Source organism: Cynoglossus semilaevis, chromosome 10 (genome assembly GCF_000523025.1).
Source record: "Cynoglossus semilaevis isolate Cse_v1.0 chromosome 10, Cse_v1.0, whole genome shotgun sequence".
NCBI classification, from domain to species: Eukaryota; Metazoa; Chordata; class Actinopteri; order Pleuronectiformes; family Cynoglossidae; genus Cynoglossus; species Cynoglossus semilaevis.
This window is the reverse complement of record NC_024316.1, coordinates 5189551-5208028: the sequence shown is the minus strand read 5'-3', so window position 1 is coordinate 5208028 and position 18478 is coordinate 5189551. Positions and strand designations below refer to the sequence as shown.

At 42.9% G+C, this 18478-nt stretch overlaps 2 protein-coding genes across 4 annotated transcripts in view; both read left to right on the top strand.

Annotated features, from left to right (window-relative positions):
* The window catches only part of snphb (syntaphilin b), a 1167912-nt gene that overhangs the window by 888621 nt on the left and 260813 nt on the right, over nt 1-18478 (top strand). The window lies entirely within an intron of this gene.
* Nucleotides 10522-18478, top strand: part of flna (filamin A, alpha (actin binding protein 280)) — a 45757-nt gene continuing 37800 nt past the window's right edge. Inside the window, exons 1-2 of one of the 2 annotated variants that reach the window (XM_008318357.3) lie at nt 10522-10820; nt 16658-17145. In XM_008318357.3, coding sequence (XP_008316579.1) covers nt 16776-17145 — 370 coding nt within the window. In that variant the 5' untranslated portion in view covers nt 10522-10820; nt 16658-16775. The remainder of the gene's footprint in view (nt 10821-16657; nt 17146-18478) is intronic. The other variant, XM_025059367.1, reaches the window with a different exon arrangement.

Here is an 18478-nt window from a genome sequence, read left to right as displayed (position 1 = left end):
TGCCTTTTCCCTTTCACCTACAAGTCCTTTATGTTACATTATGGTATAACTTTATGCTAACAATGTCTATGTATGTTGCAAATCCCGAACTTAACATAACTTTTATTTCCCAGACCATGTCTGTCTCTCTATATAAATAATTTATAATTATACATTATAATTATAATACATACTCTAACTCATAACACCTCATAACAGTCTGGATTCTGTGGCATATAAAAGGCAAACCTTAGCAACAACAACCAGATTCTGGTGACCGAGTGTTGCCTTAAAAAGAGAATCATAACAAAAAAAAGATCATAATTTGTAGAGGAAGGAAAGGGATAATGTGTTGAACCAAGGAAAGGTCACAAGGTTCGAAGAGAAATCAGAAATAACATTTTCCCTCCCTCCTACGCATGTTGCAGAAACACACACACACACACACACACACGGCTACACAAATGGAATGCATCATTTTCAAATACTCTCAGCCGCAGCTCCTCTGGGTGACATCATTATTTGTTTCCTCTCACATCTGTTTTGGGTGAATCCAGTCCAGATGCAGGTGAAGACGACGGCCACCTTATATTTCATCATGTCTTCAGGCAGTTTGTCTGAACACGTGACTGACGCACACACATTCACCACACACACGTGCGCATGCACAGACCGATCTACACAGGTGTGATGTGCTCATCAGTGTTTGAGTGTGTGGTAGCTGGGTCGTTTCTCCTCTGGTGATGTAACACTCCTAACCCACAGTGTAACCTGGAAGAACACACACACACACACACATCATATCACTTAGCCCAGGCGTTGGCCAACCTTTTGACTGGCGGGCCACAATTGTCCTAAAATTGAACAGGGGGCCGGGTCAGGAGCAGATAGATGGAGAGTTCGTGTGAACTAAGATAAATGACCTGTTAAAGTCATGCATTAAGGCTAACATGCTTTTATCATTTCCTACGCCATCTATTGGGCAAACGTGGGTATTGCAGGGAAAAGGCAGCAGTATAATGATAATATATATAAATTATATAAGTTGAAAAAGTTTGGTGGGCCGGATTAAAAAGTAGAATGGGCCGCATCCGGCCCGCGGGCCTTAGTTTGTCCATGCCTGATGTAGCTGCTGGGGTTATGGTGACATCAGAAGATTACACAGCATGACACTAACAGTCACAGCTGGGGTGTTGACTTAGGCTTAGCTCAGCTTGACTCAGAGTCAAACCCAAACCTTGAGAATAACTAACGTGAGCTTTTTGGAAGTGATTTGGTCTCAGATTTAATTTAAGTGACTTTTCTTAAGCAGCAGTGACTGGAAGTCTTGGCCTTTGTCAACATGTTTGGACCACAGCCTGAAAACCTTGGCTTGGTTTATTTGGCTTAGACTGACTTGAACTTATATATAGATTATATTGATTTAAACTTTTCTTTTTCTGACCTTAACTTGCACTGAGTCTCAGACTAGAACACAAAGAACTGAACTCAAACACTTGTATGTTTTATATATTTCACAAACGTTTGCATACTTTATGTACATTCTTTGGTCACACATGAAAGCAACAACACAAATCTGGATGATTTAGTAAAAGAGAAGAAAGCGGAGGCACGGAGGAGGGAGGGAGAGAGAGAGAGGGGGGAGAGTGGGAGAGGGACATCAGTCATTCATGGCCTCTCTCCTTTTCTCCACATTCCTTGCCCCATATATGGAGAAAAGAACAGAAACAGAAATGTTTGAATGCACACACAAACGAAACCACCAGACTACAAAGAAATCTTCATGTTTAGATTCTGACAAGACACTGATATCCAGCCTCCATGTTTTTCTCCCTGTATCGCTGCCATCACACCGTCACATCAACACAACCTCTGTTTGTTTGCTCTGTTCTTTCCCCTTCATCTGGTATGTTGGCCTGTTATTGGCTGTTCTCAAGAAGAAACCCCAAGAGGGACATTCAGTTCTCAGGGGGGGGACGCAGAAATAAATGGGAATAAAGGGTAGAAACACTGTGGTGGGATGATGGTGATGGAGAGCACAGGCATGCCGAAAGACAGGACAGAGAGTTTAGTTGAAGAAGAAGAAAGAAAAGAAAAGAGAGAGGGAGAGAGAGCTTACCTTAAAAGGCCGTGTTTGCAGATGGAAGGGGGGCGTCGGAGTGTTTAAATGTACTCGGCTCTCTGTGCCTTCTCTGCTTGTTAAATGTCCTCAGCCTGCAGTATATTAACAGACGGCTGCAGCAGGAGCAGAGTATAGACAAAACTTCAGAGGGGACTCAGGCAGAAAGTCAGAGACCACCCTCTGTAGAGCTGCTGACATCATTGTTCAGCTCTTATCTTAGTGTAGTAATTGAGAAGTGTGTGTGTGTGTGTGTCAACGTAACTCTTGCCATGTTTACATGGATAACTATCAAGGGCAACTGTGTGTGAGTGGAGCAGAAAATGTGTGTTTGTCTGCGACTACTGAAGTTAGACAGAGGTACGGAGCAGCAGGAGAACACGGCCTTTAAAAGGAGACCCAGGAGGTCAATGAATCAGACTGCAGGAATCTATCCCTTGTAGCTACCGGACTACTTTGGCCGGACAGACATACACATACTTCACAGGGACTTCAAAGGACGTGACATCTTCATAACTGACGTCCTGTATTTTTGGCCTGTCCACCTTGTAAAACAATGTAACCAAAAACAGTATGAACATAACAGAGAGTTAACCACCACGACAGACCATCACGGGCTGTCTTTGGATAATCTTCACTTCACCTAATCCATAATCTCCATGTCTTTGTGACTGTGATGTGAAGAACAAAGGAATGAAAACTGTTCACATAAACAAATAGATCATTTTCTTCAAGATTGAGATCAGGTATTTGTACGTCCCCGACCTAAGGCGTTTTGTAGTTACGTCGACATCACCCAAAAATGTTAAAAAAAAACCCCCAAAAATTTAGGATTGCAGGTGTGAGGCCCCCTAGTGGCATGTGGCCCTATGTGATTGTACAGTTTGCCTATGTGATGACTGTGTGGTTACCACCGAGTTAGCGTAGCTGAGTGACATGGGTAACATATGTAGGGTATGGAAGTTCAGACTCACAGCAAAAAAAAAAACAAGTGATGTCGCAGCGTAGGAACGGAATTCCGACGTAAGTCAGAGACTCCCTGTAATATGTGTTGTTGTTTTTTTGTGAGCTAATTTAATTATCAACCTCTAACCTGAACAAGCCACTGCAATGACGTTCTTCACCAGTAGGGCCAGGCTTGGGTGGCCATGGAGTCTGATGAGTCCAAAAAACACTGCAGCAACACACACACACACATACATTCTGCATTAGTCCCATTCCCATCATACTCATTACTCAACAGGAACTGAAGATCTGGGACGATGTCCAGGTCTCTTCTCTCTCTCCCTCTCTCTCTCTCTCTCTCTCTACCAATCTTGGTGATTGTCTTAATATGGCTGAAGAAACAGTGAAATAAGAAGGAGAGAGAGAGAGAGAGAGAGAGATGGAAGTTGGAAATTGCTGCGTAGTTACCAGAATGAGTTCATCCATCCCCAGCCGTCACGCCTGCGTCCTAACCAGACTGAGTTCAAAGTGTTTGTTTAATCTGCACCGAGGGTGGGGTGTTGTCACCGTGGCCTGTACAGACACCGCCGCACAGTTTACACAGTCTGCAGTCTGTTGACTTTGACAGAAGCCCCTGGAACTGCTGGATGTGTTGTGATTATTCAAGCCCCCCCCAACAATGTGCAGCTTAAAGTTGGGGTCTGTAATTTGACAAAATCCTCCTCACATCCTTCCTCTTATAAATACACTCATGGAGGAGCAGGTGTGTAGTAATCACACGTACTGGAAAAAGACGTCGGGCAGGAGGTTTAACTGAAGTAGGAGTAGACGAGAACATTTCAGGAGATGGAGGCGGAGAAGGGGGAATTCAGTGTCCGGTAGAAAAAAAAGCTGGTGAAAAAAATCAGTTTGTAAAATTCATAGCTAGAAAATGATTTGATGACACGTAACTAGGGATGTGCGATAATATCGGCCGACCAATATTAGCATATTATGTGATATCTGTAAGAATCGTTATCGTTTTTTTTCTCCGATAATAAAAATCCGACAACGCAATGATTGGGTTTCGCTAAATGATGTGTGTAGTTCAGGGGAAAAACAGCTGTATATTAAAGTAAAAGTCACTAGATGGCAGCACTGCAGCTCATTTGTACAGATGAATAAATAAATATTACCAAGCCTATATCGGCATCGGTTGATATCGGAAATTATTTGGACAATATCTGCATATCTGTAAAAACGTAACCTTTTGTGGCATTGGTTAGCGTCTTGGATCTTCCTGTTCAGAAGTGTCCTAGTAAACTAGCGTGTGCACGGGACGTCACACTCCCTGACGTACAAAAGCAGGAATTGTTCAGTTCCACTCCTGTGGAAGGAGTGTCTCCATTATTGCTGTAACATGTCTTTCATTTTTGTTACTTACAAGCTGGGCCTTTAAAACACTGAGGCAGAGCCATGTTACAGCCATGAGGTCACTGTCACTGAACACACACTCACACACTCACACACTCACACACACACACACTAAGGACTTTCCCAGAAGAAGACCCTGCTAGAGATATTAACACACTTTCCATGACATACAGTCTGCACATATGTAGGACACACACTCCAGTCACACACACACACACACACACACGTTAATAATTCCTGATGTTCTTTCGTCATACTGTGTGAGTGTGTGTGTGTGTGTGTGAGTCAGACTGCAGCAGACATCTGCTGTTGCATGACTCAGTGCAGCTCGGACTCTGTTTCAAGCCTTCAGTTACTCAGTGTACACCTCACTGTACACGTCTGAAGAGCTGGTACCAGGAAGGGGGGAACACTGTATGGACAGGTGGTGGTGTTGGGGGNTAACAACTATTACACTGGCTGTAATTGTGCAGGATCTCACAGTGACAGACACCGACGGGGACAAACAAATCATTTTTAGTCCAACACTAGATAAAAAAGTTCAGTTGAGTTACAGCTCATGAGAACTGCTTCATGTGACTCACAAAATACCAAAGTCGAGTAGGAAAGTCGGTTTTCTCGCAGGCTGACAGAGACGAGCCCTGTGTGTAACACTGCACTGATGAGGCAATGACTTACAGGTGTGCAGCCCCTGGTCAGTCAGCAGGGGAGCAGGAGAGTGAGGGGAACTCACCCACCTGTGGCACAATCACTCAATCACACAGTAAAACAGGAAAAAAAGAAGGAGAGAGAAGAGAGAAGAGGGGGAAAACTGTAACTGGATCCTCAAACAGATAAGACGTGGCCCTCCGGCAAGTCAGGGTGAGTCCGGGTTTGATCTCACCTCATTAAGGTGGGTGGATTTCAATACGCTCATTTGAAAAAAAAAAAAAAATATATATATATATATATACAGTGGAACCTCGGCTGTCGAATGCTTCTCTTTTCGAACAATTTGGTTCCCGAACAACATTTTTAACCTAAAATCTCGTCAGTTGTTGTACCATAACTTGGTTGATGAACACGCCAACAATATCAGGCAGTCAGCAGGTGATCACTGAGTGACTGAGTGTGTGGCGTCAGTCTGCGATCAGGATATTCACGCTAAGAAGTGATGTCTGATTTTGCTGGTATTTCTTGCTCTGTGCTATTTCTTCTATTTGTTATTTCATAAATCACCATGGGAAAGAAAAATAGTAGAACAACAACAGAAGTGAGAGAGGTTATACAACAGCATGAGAATGACGGATGGTGTTTCAGACCTGGTTTTACAGTATGACTAATCAAAGGATGGTTGTTGTTGTTGTTGTCAAAGGAGTGACTTTGATCACCAAGATCAGAGCAAAGATCTCAGACATCACAAGAAGAAGTGGAAAAGTTGCTACTGATTTGGATCAATGAAAAGCAGTTGGCAGATGACAGTATTTCGAAGACAATCATTTGTGAGAAGGCGAAGCAAACATTGCGCAATCGCAACCAAGGATGAATGAAATGGCCTTTCCTATTTATAGATTTATTCTTTATTCAGTTGTATTTATCTTTTTAGATTTAATTGTCCTTCCAGTGGACTCTCCACCCACAGGAGGGGTCACTGGGGTTGGTACGGTGCAGTGTGATTTGGGTGGCGGTCATGAAGACTGCCGTGACCTGGTAACGGATAAGCAGATGGATGGATGGATTTAATTATTTTTATTGGTATTGTTTATGGATTTGTACACAAAATACTGTTAGAAATGTTTGAATAAGCAGTCATCCAGGGTCCAGGAACAGTCATCCATTTTACATTGATTTCTATGGAGAAAATTGTTTCAGTTTTCGAACGTTTTGGTTCACGAATGTCCTTCAGGAACAAATTTAATTCGATATATATGCTTAAATCCAATTATATTTGATCTCGATCATATTACATTGGTAACTTGTAAACTCCCTAAAAAGTTCATATCAGACCACAGTAGAAGAGAATATTTTTAAATGAATCCATTGTTTATATTTAGGAAATTCCTCCCCACTCTACCTTTAAATTACACTCCGATCATCTGGTTTTCTTATGTGTGGGGTGAGTTCATGTTACCAGGCTGGTTATTAAATACTGCTGGGGCCGATGTCCTCCCTGTTATTGCACTGTGGTTCTAAAAGCTGGCCCCAAACCTCACTCTGTCTGGTGTCCTTGAGTCGATGATAGAAGATTTGAAAATGAAGTTTCAGATTTTTGTCTTTTCCAAAGTTGGTAAACTCGTGGTCGCTGACATTTACACGTTGCTGTAATGGAGTTTTTGAGCATTTGTTCTCTGTGGTCGGCCTTGGAAGGGGTTTTGTGTGTGTGTGTGTGTGTGTGTAACTGATACAACTGTCTTGGCTGACCATAAAAGTCATGTCCAAATGTGGACTGTGTTCCAGTCCAGGGGGAGAAAAAATCTCCATAGTTTTTTAACTGGGAGCTGCTTTTTAAAGACACATGCTGTTTGTCACAATCAACATGGAGGTGGAGAGCGGCAAAAGTTCAACAAGCATCGTTTACGCCTCCAACGTGGATATCCACCTTAAAGAACGTGGCTCCTTAAAACTACAGTGTGAAACTGTTGGTGACATTACTGAGCTCTTTGAGCATGAGTGATGGGTTAAATCAGTGCTTCTCAAATAGTGGGGCGTGCCCCCCTAGGTGTCACGAGAGGGCAGTGCGAGAGGGGACTTTAGGTATACTTTCTTTATTCACACAGACTGAGCAGCAGAAGACGTTGTTACATTATGTGGTCTCAGATTATTTTGTTATATGTTTTGATAATCAGATTAGAGCTGATGCCATCAACTCTACTGTCAAAAAGGACCTCAATATGGGGGGTGTACAATAATAAATAAACATAAATTGATAGTAAAAACCAGATTCGAATTAAATGCTTCTTGTTGGCATTGTTTTGCTGTTTCCTTAATTTTCTCAACAATATTTGCTGTTGCCTTGGTGACCAGTCCAGTCCGGTGTTGCTTTGTAGTTCCTCTTTATCTTTGTCATTCTTTCCATAAATTTTTGTATTTTTGGGGATGGTGGAGAAAGATAAAACCCATTTTGAAGAGACAACCAGAGCGTGTGGAGCTCTAAAAACACGTGGTTTCACCAGTCATGTTCTCCACTTGGACTGTTTTGAGCTCGTCTCTACCACATTCACAGATTCAACCTACAGACTTAAAGTGACGGTGCGTGTTTTAGTGGGGAGGAGACTGGACCTCCGAGGAGAACTGGTGGTATGTTCCCGTTTAATACTCCCACTTATAAGACCAAAGGAATCCCAACCAAATGGAGCTGAGAGCAATGGGATGGTCCCAGTGACCCAACAAAGGCAAGACTTCCCATGATGCAACAGTACAGACCAAAGACATCACTGATTGTGTCTTAACTTTCTGAAGGTTTTTCACTGGTTCATGTCAGGATACAGATCTGTGTCCCATCAGCGTCAGTGCTCACACAGCAGAGAGGAGCTCATGGAATTTGTCACAACATTGTAATGTTTCTTTGTGTCATTCAGTGTGTGTGTGTGCATGTGTGCGCGTGTGTGAGTGTGTGTTTTTACCCCAACAAATAAGCCTGTGGTGATGTAAGTTCAACACGCTTCACACAGATGATGTCACTGACCGACTGGACGAGCTCACGACCACAACGGCAACATCTGGCTCTTATTAAAACAAACAGATTCACACACACGCACGCACGCAAACACACACACACCCCAAGTTCAGCTTGTCTCTTGGTTGAAAATGAAGTCGGGTTAAAGGGATAAGTTGTACGACACATTTCATTTTATGGTGCTTTCAACAAAGATCCATTAGCTCTCCCTCTCTCTGTCTCTCTCTCTCTGTCTCTCTCTCTCTCCACTCCTCTCTTTTCACCTCCCTTTATCTCTGGAGCAGGTCTGTACTGGTTTATCAGGAGGTTCATAAAATGAAACATGGTTCGCAGTTACAGCCCAACACCGACACCACTGGACGGGTTTCCACCCTAACAGCTGCCAACTGATGTTAATTTTTGTATGACTATTTCTTTGCCTCTATAGAGCTCTGTTCAGTGTTCACCCTCTGAGCCTTCACAGTTATTTGCATTAGCTTGGTGAAAATTGCTGGTCAAAGTAAGATGGCAACATTGGCCATTTTTGTGTCCATTGACAGTCCTGGACCCATATTTTAAAAGTCACAACCCTTCGCGACCCGAGTCAATAGACGTTATTCGTAAACTCCAGGAAAACATGATGCAAGACGACCCAAAAATAAAATTTCTTGCGACCCACCTGAGGGTCGCAATCCAGTCTTTGGGAAACAATGATCTAGATCAGTGGTTCACTGATCTCTCTGAGTACCACCATGATGACCAACATTAGAATACAGCAGCATAGGCCTTCACTGTTAGCTTCCACCACAGGAGAGATGTTTAGAAATGTTTAGAAAGATGTTTATGTTTAAATGTTGTATTAATTGTGCATGGTATGTTTCAGATTTATTCAGTTGAAAAAGTAAATGTGAAAATATAAATTTTCCCCACGTACCACTAGAGAGCGCTCACGTACCACTGGTGGTATGTGTCCAAACGGGACGATATTTATATTTTCTTACACAACTTTAGTTGTTGCCATTTTGTGGCCCAGATGTTGAAATAAATGTGTACAGCATGGACTGGTGGTCCACATCTAAATGTTCTGAGGCCCTGACACAGATGATCGTTCCTTAAGCGAACTGGTGGAGATTTCTATGAACATGTGACCAATGACATTTGGAGGGAAGACTTCACCAAGAATGTCCAACAGTTTGTCAACCTTCCTTATACACTTGTGATCTCTCTACATCCCCCACGTTGTTTTGGCGACCCCATGCCCCTACGCCCCTCGCCTCCTTTCTCCTCCTTCCTCTCATCTCCCCCACTTCTTCCGCTCGTCCTCCTTCCCCTCCGTCCTCCAACAGTTCGTCCAGTCTGATGAACTGTACGTCCAGGGCACAGCAGAGGCCGAACATTTTTGTTTCCTGAGCCAATGCTTAGCTGGAGGTTGCACATACACACACACACACACACACCTCCCACCACCCTGTTGAGTCAGAGCAGAATGTGACAGAGAGAAACACGATTCCCCGAGTTGTTCACTATAGTTCAGTTGAACAATAACAGATAACAGGAAAGAGAGGGACGAAGGTGGAGATAGATGTGGAGATCAGAGAGAGAGAGAGAGAGAGAGAGCACAACAATTAACTATAGGGGTGTACCAATGTTTTTAATGGGGCCCAGATTTAATAATGTAACAACACCTGAGGGCTGATGTCTCCTGTGATACATAAGACTGTAATTAAGTTGAAAATGAATGCTTTTAGTTTTGAAGTATTTTTATTATAGCACAGAAAACCGCTTCAGTTCAGATGGTCGTTGGCTATGTCTATGTCTAAGTCATCAACCCAGAATCAACTTTGAAAATAAAGTGTTATCTGAGTCAAGTCTCTAAAGTCTAGAGTTTTAGTCCAAGGCATTACAGTTTCAAGTCAAATCACAGATCCTCAACTGGGACAAAACAATAGTATTAATGTTTGCAACATTAAGACGTTTGTGTCCTAGCTCGCTTTAAAAAGGTTCAAGGCTAAAATGACCTCTGTCACGAAAAGGTCCGACAACACGCCTCTCCCTGATCAGAGGGCAGAATCTGTGCACAGCCCTGAGGGGTTCTGTCAGACCACAACCAACGCTCAAATTCCAGGAGACTGCCATAAATCCAGCCTGAATTTTCTAACATTATGTCAAGCTCTGATCTCAAACTCTGTCCAAAGACCGAGGGAAGCCTGGAAAGAACGACGGAGCAGCCTCACACAGGTGAAGATAAGGAGAAGACGGTGGAGATAGGTGAGAGCTGCAACACTGGTGACATCATACCTTTAAAATCCCTAAGGCGCGGTCATGGCGTCACCACTTTTAGGAGGCACGTACAGAAAGCAGAGAGGAGACAGTGAGGGGGAAGAGTTACACCCCCTGCACCTCCGATGTTTTAGCCGTTTACCAATTAAGGCTGTCGCTGTGCAGGACAGAGAGAGAGACAGGGATCGAGGAGACGCAGAGGTAGAAAAGAGCCAGAGAGCGCAGCGACCATCTCTTTCTGTCCAACTGTGGGCCAACAGCACTCCCAACAATCTCGTTTCCCCCCACTGGGACTGTTCGTGGGGAGGGAGCTGCGGGTTCGCGCGCGCGCGCACACACGCACTCAAACACCCGCAAACACACACCTCCTGTAACCACAGGCTGCTGCGCGCATTGGAGCGGAGGCGCCGGAGACGCACAGACCTTCAGGAGCTCAGTCCGCCGTTGAACGTAAGTGTTTTTGGCATGCTGGGAGTGAAAGTGATGCGGTCTGATTTTCCAGCGACGAACCCTGTCTTTGTCGCGGTTTCCTTCGGTGTGATCTTCCCGGAGCTGGTGGTTCGCTGGTGCGTAAAGGTGTCACGGGGGTTCGCTGTGAGCGCGCCCCGGTGCCAGTGTGTTCGAACAGATCTCCGAGAGCGCAGTGAAAGTCCCGCTGCTCTCACGCCTTGCCCTCTTTCTCTACGCCGTTTCTACACGGTGCCAACCGTTTTTACGCGTGTGTCCGTGTGGCGCCCATTTGGCTGCATGTGCAAACGTGACTCACCTGGTTCTTAGACTCGTGAACCAGTGTGTGTTTGTAGGAGCATCGCGGCTGCAGCAGCATCTCTGAGTCTCCGAGCCCTTCAACCGGGGCTCCACACCAAATAAGGTAAAACACGGACTCTGGCTGACTGCACTGGAGCCTCACTCTTCGGGGGGAGTGGTGGCCACTTGCGCCCTCCGTCGCCGAGAGTGGGTCTCACAAGTTCAGGAATTTCCTCAGCAAATGACAGAAGCTTCACCTGATTTTACTAATGGTGAGCGAGCAGGGACCCCCCAGTGGTGTACACGGATATTTGTATAAATTACGGATATAAATTACTATAAATTATCCCTTTATTAAAAAATGCCATTTAAAACTAAAAAGTGTGAAATGGAAGTTTATATACCTTAAAGTCGAGGATGTAAAATTATGTAAAAATAATAACCTGTAAATCCATACAAAATAATGTCCTCGTGATTTTAATTAACCAGTACTAGTACGGTGGTGTGTTCATCTCCAGGCAGGCTCAGCTCACAGGAGGTAAAACGTTTAAAATTTCAAAATATGCTTTTAAATATGCATCTTGTCAAAGTTCTATTTCTGTATAAATGAAGTTTATTTGAGGTTAAAACTTTTTAAAAAGACCAAAGTATTTCTCATCAATATGGTAGTTGTTTCTCCTAATTAACTAATCGAACTAATTAGAGACTTATAGAGTAAGAATGATGGGTAGACCCCACATGTTCTTCTCTGTTGGACCCATTTCCTTACCAACCATCGGTCCTTCAACCTTACTTCCTTTAACCTACTTCCTGTTGTTTACATTGTTTACCATGTCCTGACCTCTACGCTCCATTTGTTTCTGTTCTGGATGGACTCAGAAGTTCAAGTGATGTCTTTGTGTGCTGGGGCGTCACCCTATCAGGAAACAGCGCTCATCTGCACCCTGATGTCTCAGTGTTGTCAACCCACTGTTTATCTAGGCCCACGCCCAGACACCTCTATTATTGTTCCGTGACCCACAGCAGTGGACGCGCAATATCTTTTCTGCACATTTAGCTCAGGTCTTCTGCTGAAAGTTGACCAATCATTTCAGTGTGAGCTGAAAACAGGAACTCATTTGGGTTTTCTTCTTAGTTTGTTTCAAATTGAATTGGTAGAAACAGTATGTTAGGGTTAGGGTTGTTCAAACCAATGGCAGTTTTTTACCTAGCTACAGCACGTAGCCCAATACAGCTGCTGTGTGGCCCATTCTGACATGGACAGACCAACAGTAGTATTTGTGAGCAGCTGGTTTGAAAAGTGTGCAAAATATAAAGCATCATATTGTGGAATCAGAACATAAACCTCAGAGACTTCAGGTTGTTCCCCAAGGTAGGTTGTCGGTTTGTTTGGTTGGAGTTTATTTAGTCGTGACAGTCGTGACCACATCAGGTTTGTCCTCATTTAAACCGCCCCAAATTAAAAGCCGTTCTTTGAAGGGTTGGAATGTGCCCTGTTTATTATCTACATGGTTGTAAGTGGCAGGTGATTGAACTCTGAGGTCATAACATTCCTGAGCAGCGTTCACCTAGAGCCGCAAGACAAAAATGTGTCTTTTCAGATCGCCGCTAGAGAAGCTAGATAAGATAAGAAGATGATGAAGAAATATTTGAAGATATTTGAATATTAAAACATGATTTTAAATGTAAACAGTGCACGTTTCACTATGGACAGAGATACCTGAACGGCACGCGTATGTAGGTTGCACAGTTGTGGAACAATGAGAAGGTGATGAGAAAAGCATCAGATAAAACTTGTCCTCATTTGACTCCCATGCGTGCAAACACACACACACACACACACACAGAGACAGTCTACCAGAAGCTAAGGGAAATTTTGCTGCAATCTGGGCACCTGACTACCTTCTCAGTCATTTCATGTGTGTGTTTGTGTGTGTGTGTGTGCAAAGGGTTGAGATGGTTTCATATCTCTATGTGCACCAGTCTTGTGGGCAACTGATCGTGAGAATGTGGCGTTGTTGTGACAGTATGAAGCCGGGGAGGAGAGGGTGTGAAATGAACTCACACTTGATGAAAACTAACCACAGCTCAAACATATTTATTAACTTTATGTCTTATTCTGCATCAAAACCTGCACTCCTCGTGCTGCATGGCACGGTTTTGACACAACATTATTGACTAATGTTGTAAAGATGACAGGCAAAAAATAATGCTTCCTGATCAAAGAGGAGACAAAAGTTATACTTACTTTCTATGATGTCCGTGAAGTGAAGTGAAACCAGACCAATGTTGTTCAGAATGACTACAGACTAACAACATTGCAAAACGGAACAGTGCCCAAAAGAAGAAAAAAAGGTTCAAAGGTTCTCATTAATGCTGTCCAGAATGAGAATTATCCGTGTAAAAGGACACACGGTGAATTATAGCCGGTATTGTTTTCAAACACATGCTTAGATTTTAGCGGAAGCGGGTGCAGTACATCATAGAGACGCTAGAGGGAGGCAGATACCAGAAGCTGAAGGGTCAGTTAGTTCCTCGGGTTCTTTGGTCCAGTCTTTCTGTCTCCGCCCTGTTTAGTCTCCTGTTTATTCGGTGGATTCCAGTGAAACAATGGACCTCCTCTCAGAGAGTAGCGTTTCTTTAGCTCAAAAAAAAACGTGTTCTGCTTTTACACTCAGCATAAAGTCCAGTCGGTTGTGAAGCTCACGGGTTTTTTTTAAACTGTCCTGATGATTTAATCTAACGCCTTAATTAATTATACATTTAGAATTAAGTCAGTAATAAAAGAAAATACATTCCAAATTGGGTTAAAATTACTCACCTCTCACGGACCTCTCATTAAACGTCAGAGCAGGCTGTGGTGTATCATTAATAAAGCCCTTTTCCTCTGCTCTTTTTAAGGCTATGGTTTTTAAGAGTTCCAGGACTGTTATGGGGGTGAGGGGCATTCTTCAGATTCCCCCTTGACCAGACACTCACTCACTCACACGTACATACGCACAAACAGAGAGAGAGGGAGAAAGGGTGAGAGAGCCAAAGCATTCAGGGTGGCTACAGGCCACACTGGCTCTGGCTCTAGCTCTGAGCTCCTTATTTAGGCAAAAAAAAAAAAAAAAAAAAGAGAGACAGAGTCACATTTCTAACTTCCACCACTGTTCTGCTGCATACACAGAACCAAATCAGACAACTTGGTCTTGACCCTTATTCAAACGCCAGACTCCTGACATTTGTGTGTTTGTCTGTGTAGCTGCCATAACAGTGGTGTGAAAACGACTTCATGACACGGTGCTTCAAACGACTTCACCACGATGCTTCAGAAATGAAGTCCTCCAAAATGCAGTTTTATTATTGCACTTTGTTGGTGTACATTAGCATTAAGAGCCTTGTGATAATCCAAGCTAGAGACTTTAAAGGCAGCAGTCAGTTCCCTTTCAGTGTAGGCCATTACTGTAGCTGTTTAGTCGCCTATTAGACGCTGTCCTAATCCCATGTAAATAAAAATAATGCGCGTGACACAAGACACGCTGCAAAGAGATCATTATCTTCCCATTGAATCTCCATGTAATCAGTCAGACCACACCAGCAGATAAAACGCTTCTACAGACAGGTGATAATTAAGTGTAACCTGAGGAGATGTGTCCTTTCTACCCAAATAGGAAGGAACATTAGTTTTTCTGTACTTGAAACTGCCTGCTGCGTATGAAAACCTCAGCTCGTCATTAGTGCATCATATAGCACATATTTGTTGAGTGATCTCATCAGGCTGTTTGGCTGGGGCCGCATGGACAAACAGTGGAAGCTGGAGTCTAGACGTTCAGCCCCTGAGCCATGCAGACTGTTAACCCTCTCAAAGATAAGACTGTAAACACAGTGAGAAGCAGAAATATACAGTAGTACGTGAAATGATGCTGAAAATTGACACCGACAGAGATAAAAGTCTGTTCACGGGCCAGCAGACACCATATCACACTGTCACACTGTCTCTGCTTCAGTGAATACATCAGTATTTATGACAAATGACAGAGTACGTTCAGGGCTTGGGAAAAATAGTAAGTCTGACTGACGGATGTTCACCTTTTAATTATTTCATATGTTGTCGTCATCACCAAGTTCTCTGTCACACGTTTACGTTCACTAAAGTATGAAATGTAATGATCATTTTGAAAGCTGGGTCTGTTTAAGTGAAAAAGATGCTGATATACCTGCAGGAACTGAAGAAAGACACACACAAAGTGCTTCCTCTTTTTTTTAGCTTTTATTGTCATTTGCTGCCACCCAGTGGAAGTGTATTTGACTGTTCTGGGTGTCACTGTCAGGTACTGTAGGTGAACAAAGACACCGTATTTGCGGTATATAAATAATATTAAGTCAATGGTTTCCAACCTTTTTGGGATGTGAACCCATCTGTACAGCACAAATATCTGGCGACCCCTGACTGCGTTTGTTATTCTGTCACAGATACACAGCAGACAGTGTGTATTAGTGACATTTTATTTCCAGCACCAGCTCAGATATTTTTATACGTTGTGTTTTATTTGAACTTGATTTACATTCATGAAAGTAAAAAAGAGGTGAAAAAGATTGTGTGGTGCTTTGAATCATAATTTCAAAAAGAATAATAATTAGCTGAAATTGTTTTTCATTCATTTTTTATCAATTTCTTAGACAGACTAGATGGCTAACATACGGCCTGTAGAGAAGTTAATACAGTCGACCACTCAGCCAGTGTCTCAGGGCAGATGTCAGTTGGATGTATTCAGCCAATCAGACGTCACTAATCAAACACATTGGTCATAACCAGAGGTATTGGTGCACCCATTTGACTTCCTCAGCCAATTAAACTCAATTACCAATCAATTAACTATCAACATTTATTTTTGTGATTTTCTTTTTCTTAAATATACATCTGGTGATGGAAATTTCAATTTTATTTTCAACTTTTTAATTAAATTTTGACTTTTGTGCAACGTTTTCCTGTCTTTAGCAAAACTAGCTTCTAGCATTTTCAGACTGACTTTAAACCTTCATTTATGTTGTAACTACCCTGAAGCAGTTCTGGGGTAAATATTTACTTGCTTATTTAGCATTGGTTGTAGCATAGCTTTTCAAATTAATTTATCTTTTAGTGTTTTTTTAACTAGTTGTAGTCACCTTTTGACAATATTTGACTATTTGCTGATAAAATATCCAAACAGCTAACCTGATATGCTAACAGCAGGCATTTCTTCTCCAATTTCAGATAATTCCATTTACAATTTTTAATTTACTTTTCAGGGTTATACTTTATATTATATTATTTAGATATTAAAGAGCTTTTGGATCAAGTCCTTGCTGGTTTAGCCCTAACTAGTCCTGGCTAGTCCTGACTAGTCCTGACTAGTTGTGTAATCATGGAAGTGGAAAAAAGTTTGGACCCTACTGTAGTGCCGTCCAAATAAGAATAGATCAGTCGACTCCTGTTTTAACCTGTAACTGTTTAAAACGCTCAGTCTCCAGGCTATAACTCAACTCTTTCTTACTTTCTTTTTCTTTCAACACAGACAAGTTACAAAGAAAGAAAGAAAGAAAGAGAGAGAGAGAAGGAGAGGCCACGTAAAGTTGAGCAGACTCCACCCAGAAAGAACTCCAGCGAACCAGGACACAGCCGAGACCATAAAAATGAGTGGTTCCCACCCCCGGCTCCACCAGAGCGCCGCGCCCGCTCCTAACGCTCCCTCCACGGATAAGGACGCAGAAATGCCCGCCACGGAGAAAGACCTGGCCGAGGACGCGCCGTGGAAGAAGATCCAGCAGAACACCTTCACCCGTTGGTGCAACGAGCATCTGAAATGCGTCAACAAGCGGATCGGAAATCTGCAGACGGACCTCAGCGACGGGCTGCGGCTCATCGGGCTCCTGGAGGTGCTGTCCCAGAAGAAGATGTTCCGAAAGTACAACCAGAGGCCCACCTTCCGCCAGATGCAGCTGGAGAACGTGTCCGTGGCTCTGGAGTTCCTGGACAAGGAGAACATCAAGCTGGTGTCCATAGGTGGGTCCGGCACACACTCACTCACTCAGTCACTGACGCACGCACTCACGCGCACGCCCTTTTCCACGGGTCGCTCTACACTCCACAGAAACTTTGGTTTTTGATGAATGGGTGTCAGCCTGCAGTGGCGTGCACAGGAATTTTGGGAGCCAGATGGTGAAGTGAAAAGTAGGGCATGGCTGTAGAAAAGGTTTCAGTCAAGGACTGATGTAGGGAATGAAGAAGGGCGTCTAATTGAAGCTGAAATAAAATGAGGCGGAAGTAGGAGCGCCAACAGGGGGCGACGTCTCTGTAATGCATGATATATAAAAGTATTGCATGAATGAATGGAAGTCCAATGGAAAATAGGGGACTCAAAAATAAATAAAGAGTAGTTAGTCAATTCCTTATCACTTTAAAATAACTTTAAAGAGCTTTATTATATACATGTATTATTTATAAAAAGATCAAATGACCACAGGAGAGTTCTGAAGGGTCCAGAGGGTTCCCAGTTCTGTGCAGGTCTGCTTCTAACCTTAATTCTCTTGCCCTCTGGTTCCCACTTCTCTTTAATAGAGTTCCAGTTTGGAGCCATGACCGCAGAGCTTAGGGTTTTTAACTACCCCTTTATTTTACATTTAAAATAAAATAAAACACTGTGTATCACTAGAGGAATCGTACCACATGTGGTACTTGGGATACCATGGTTTTAGAATCATTCGAAATTGTGGGTTTTTAAAAAATGCATTACAAAACAAAAAAGGTGAGAAACACTGCTAATCTAACACTCTTCTATCGTCATTGATTGTAACGTGTTAAAAATCATAGTGTATTCAGGAGTTAAACGTAACCTGACGCTCTCATAAAGCACTTATTTCACATTAAAAAAAATTATCTAAGTTTCAAACCCAGCCCTGTTTAGTTGAACACAAAACTGATATACTCGCAGGAGTTGAAGAACGACACACACAAAGACCTTCTTTAAAAAACACTAAGTTTGCCTATTTTTTCACATCCGTCTTTATAATCATCTCCTGCCACCCAGTGGAGGAGTGTTTAATTGCCCCGTCATTGTCCCATTGAGGAGCGGAGACACATTATTTGCGGTACATTTTGATAGTTTTCAGGCCAATTAAGTGAAATAGGCACACCTGACGATCACTAATGACACGTGCCACAGCAGAGTGGTTGGGAGTCACTGTCCTGAAGTGAGTTTAACTGAAAAAGAACAGAATATGTCAAATAAAGTAGTTTTTCTTTTTATCCTGAAACAACTGAGTCAATTCCTGCAATTAAGAAGGAACACCAATCCACCAGGTGGTGCTAACATCATGCTTTTGAACACTTATATAAA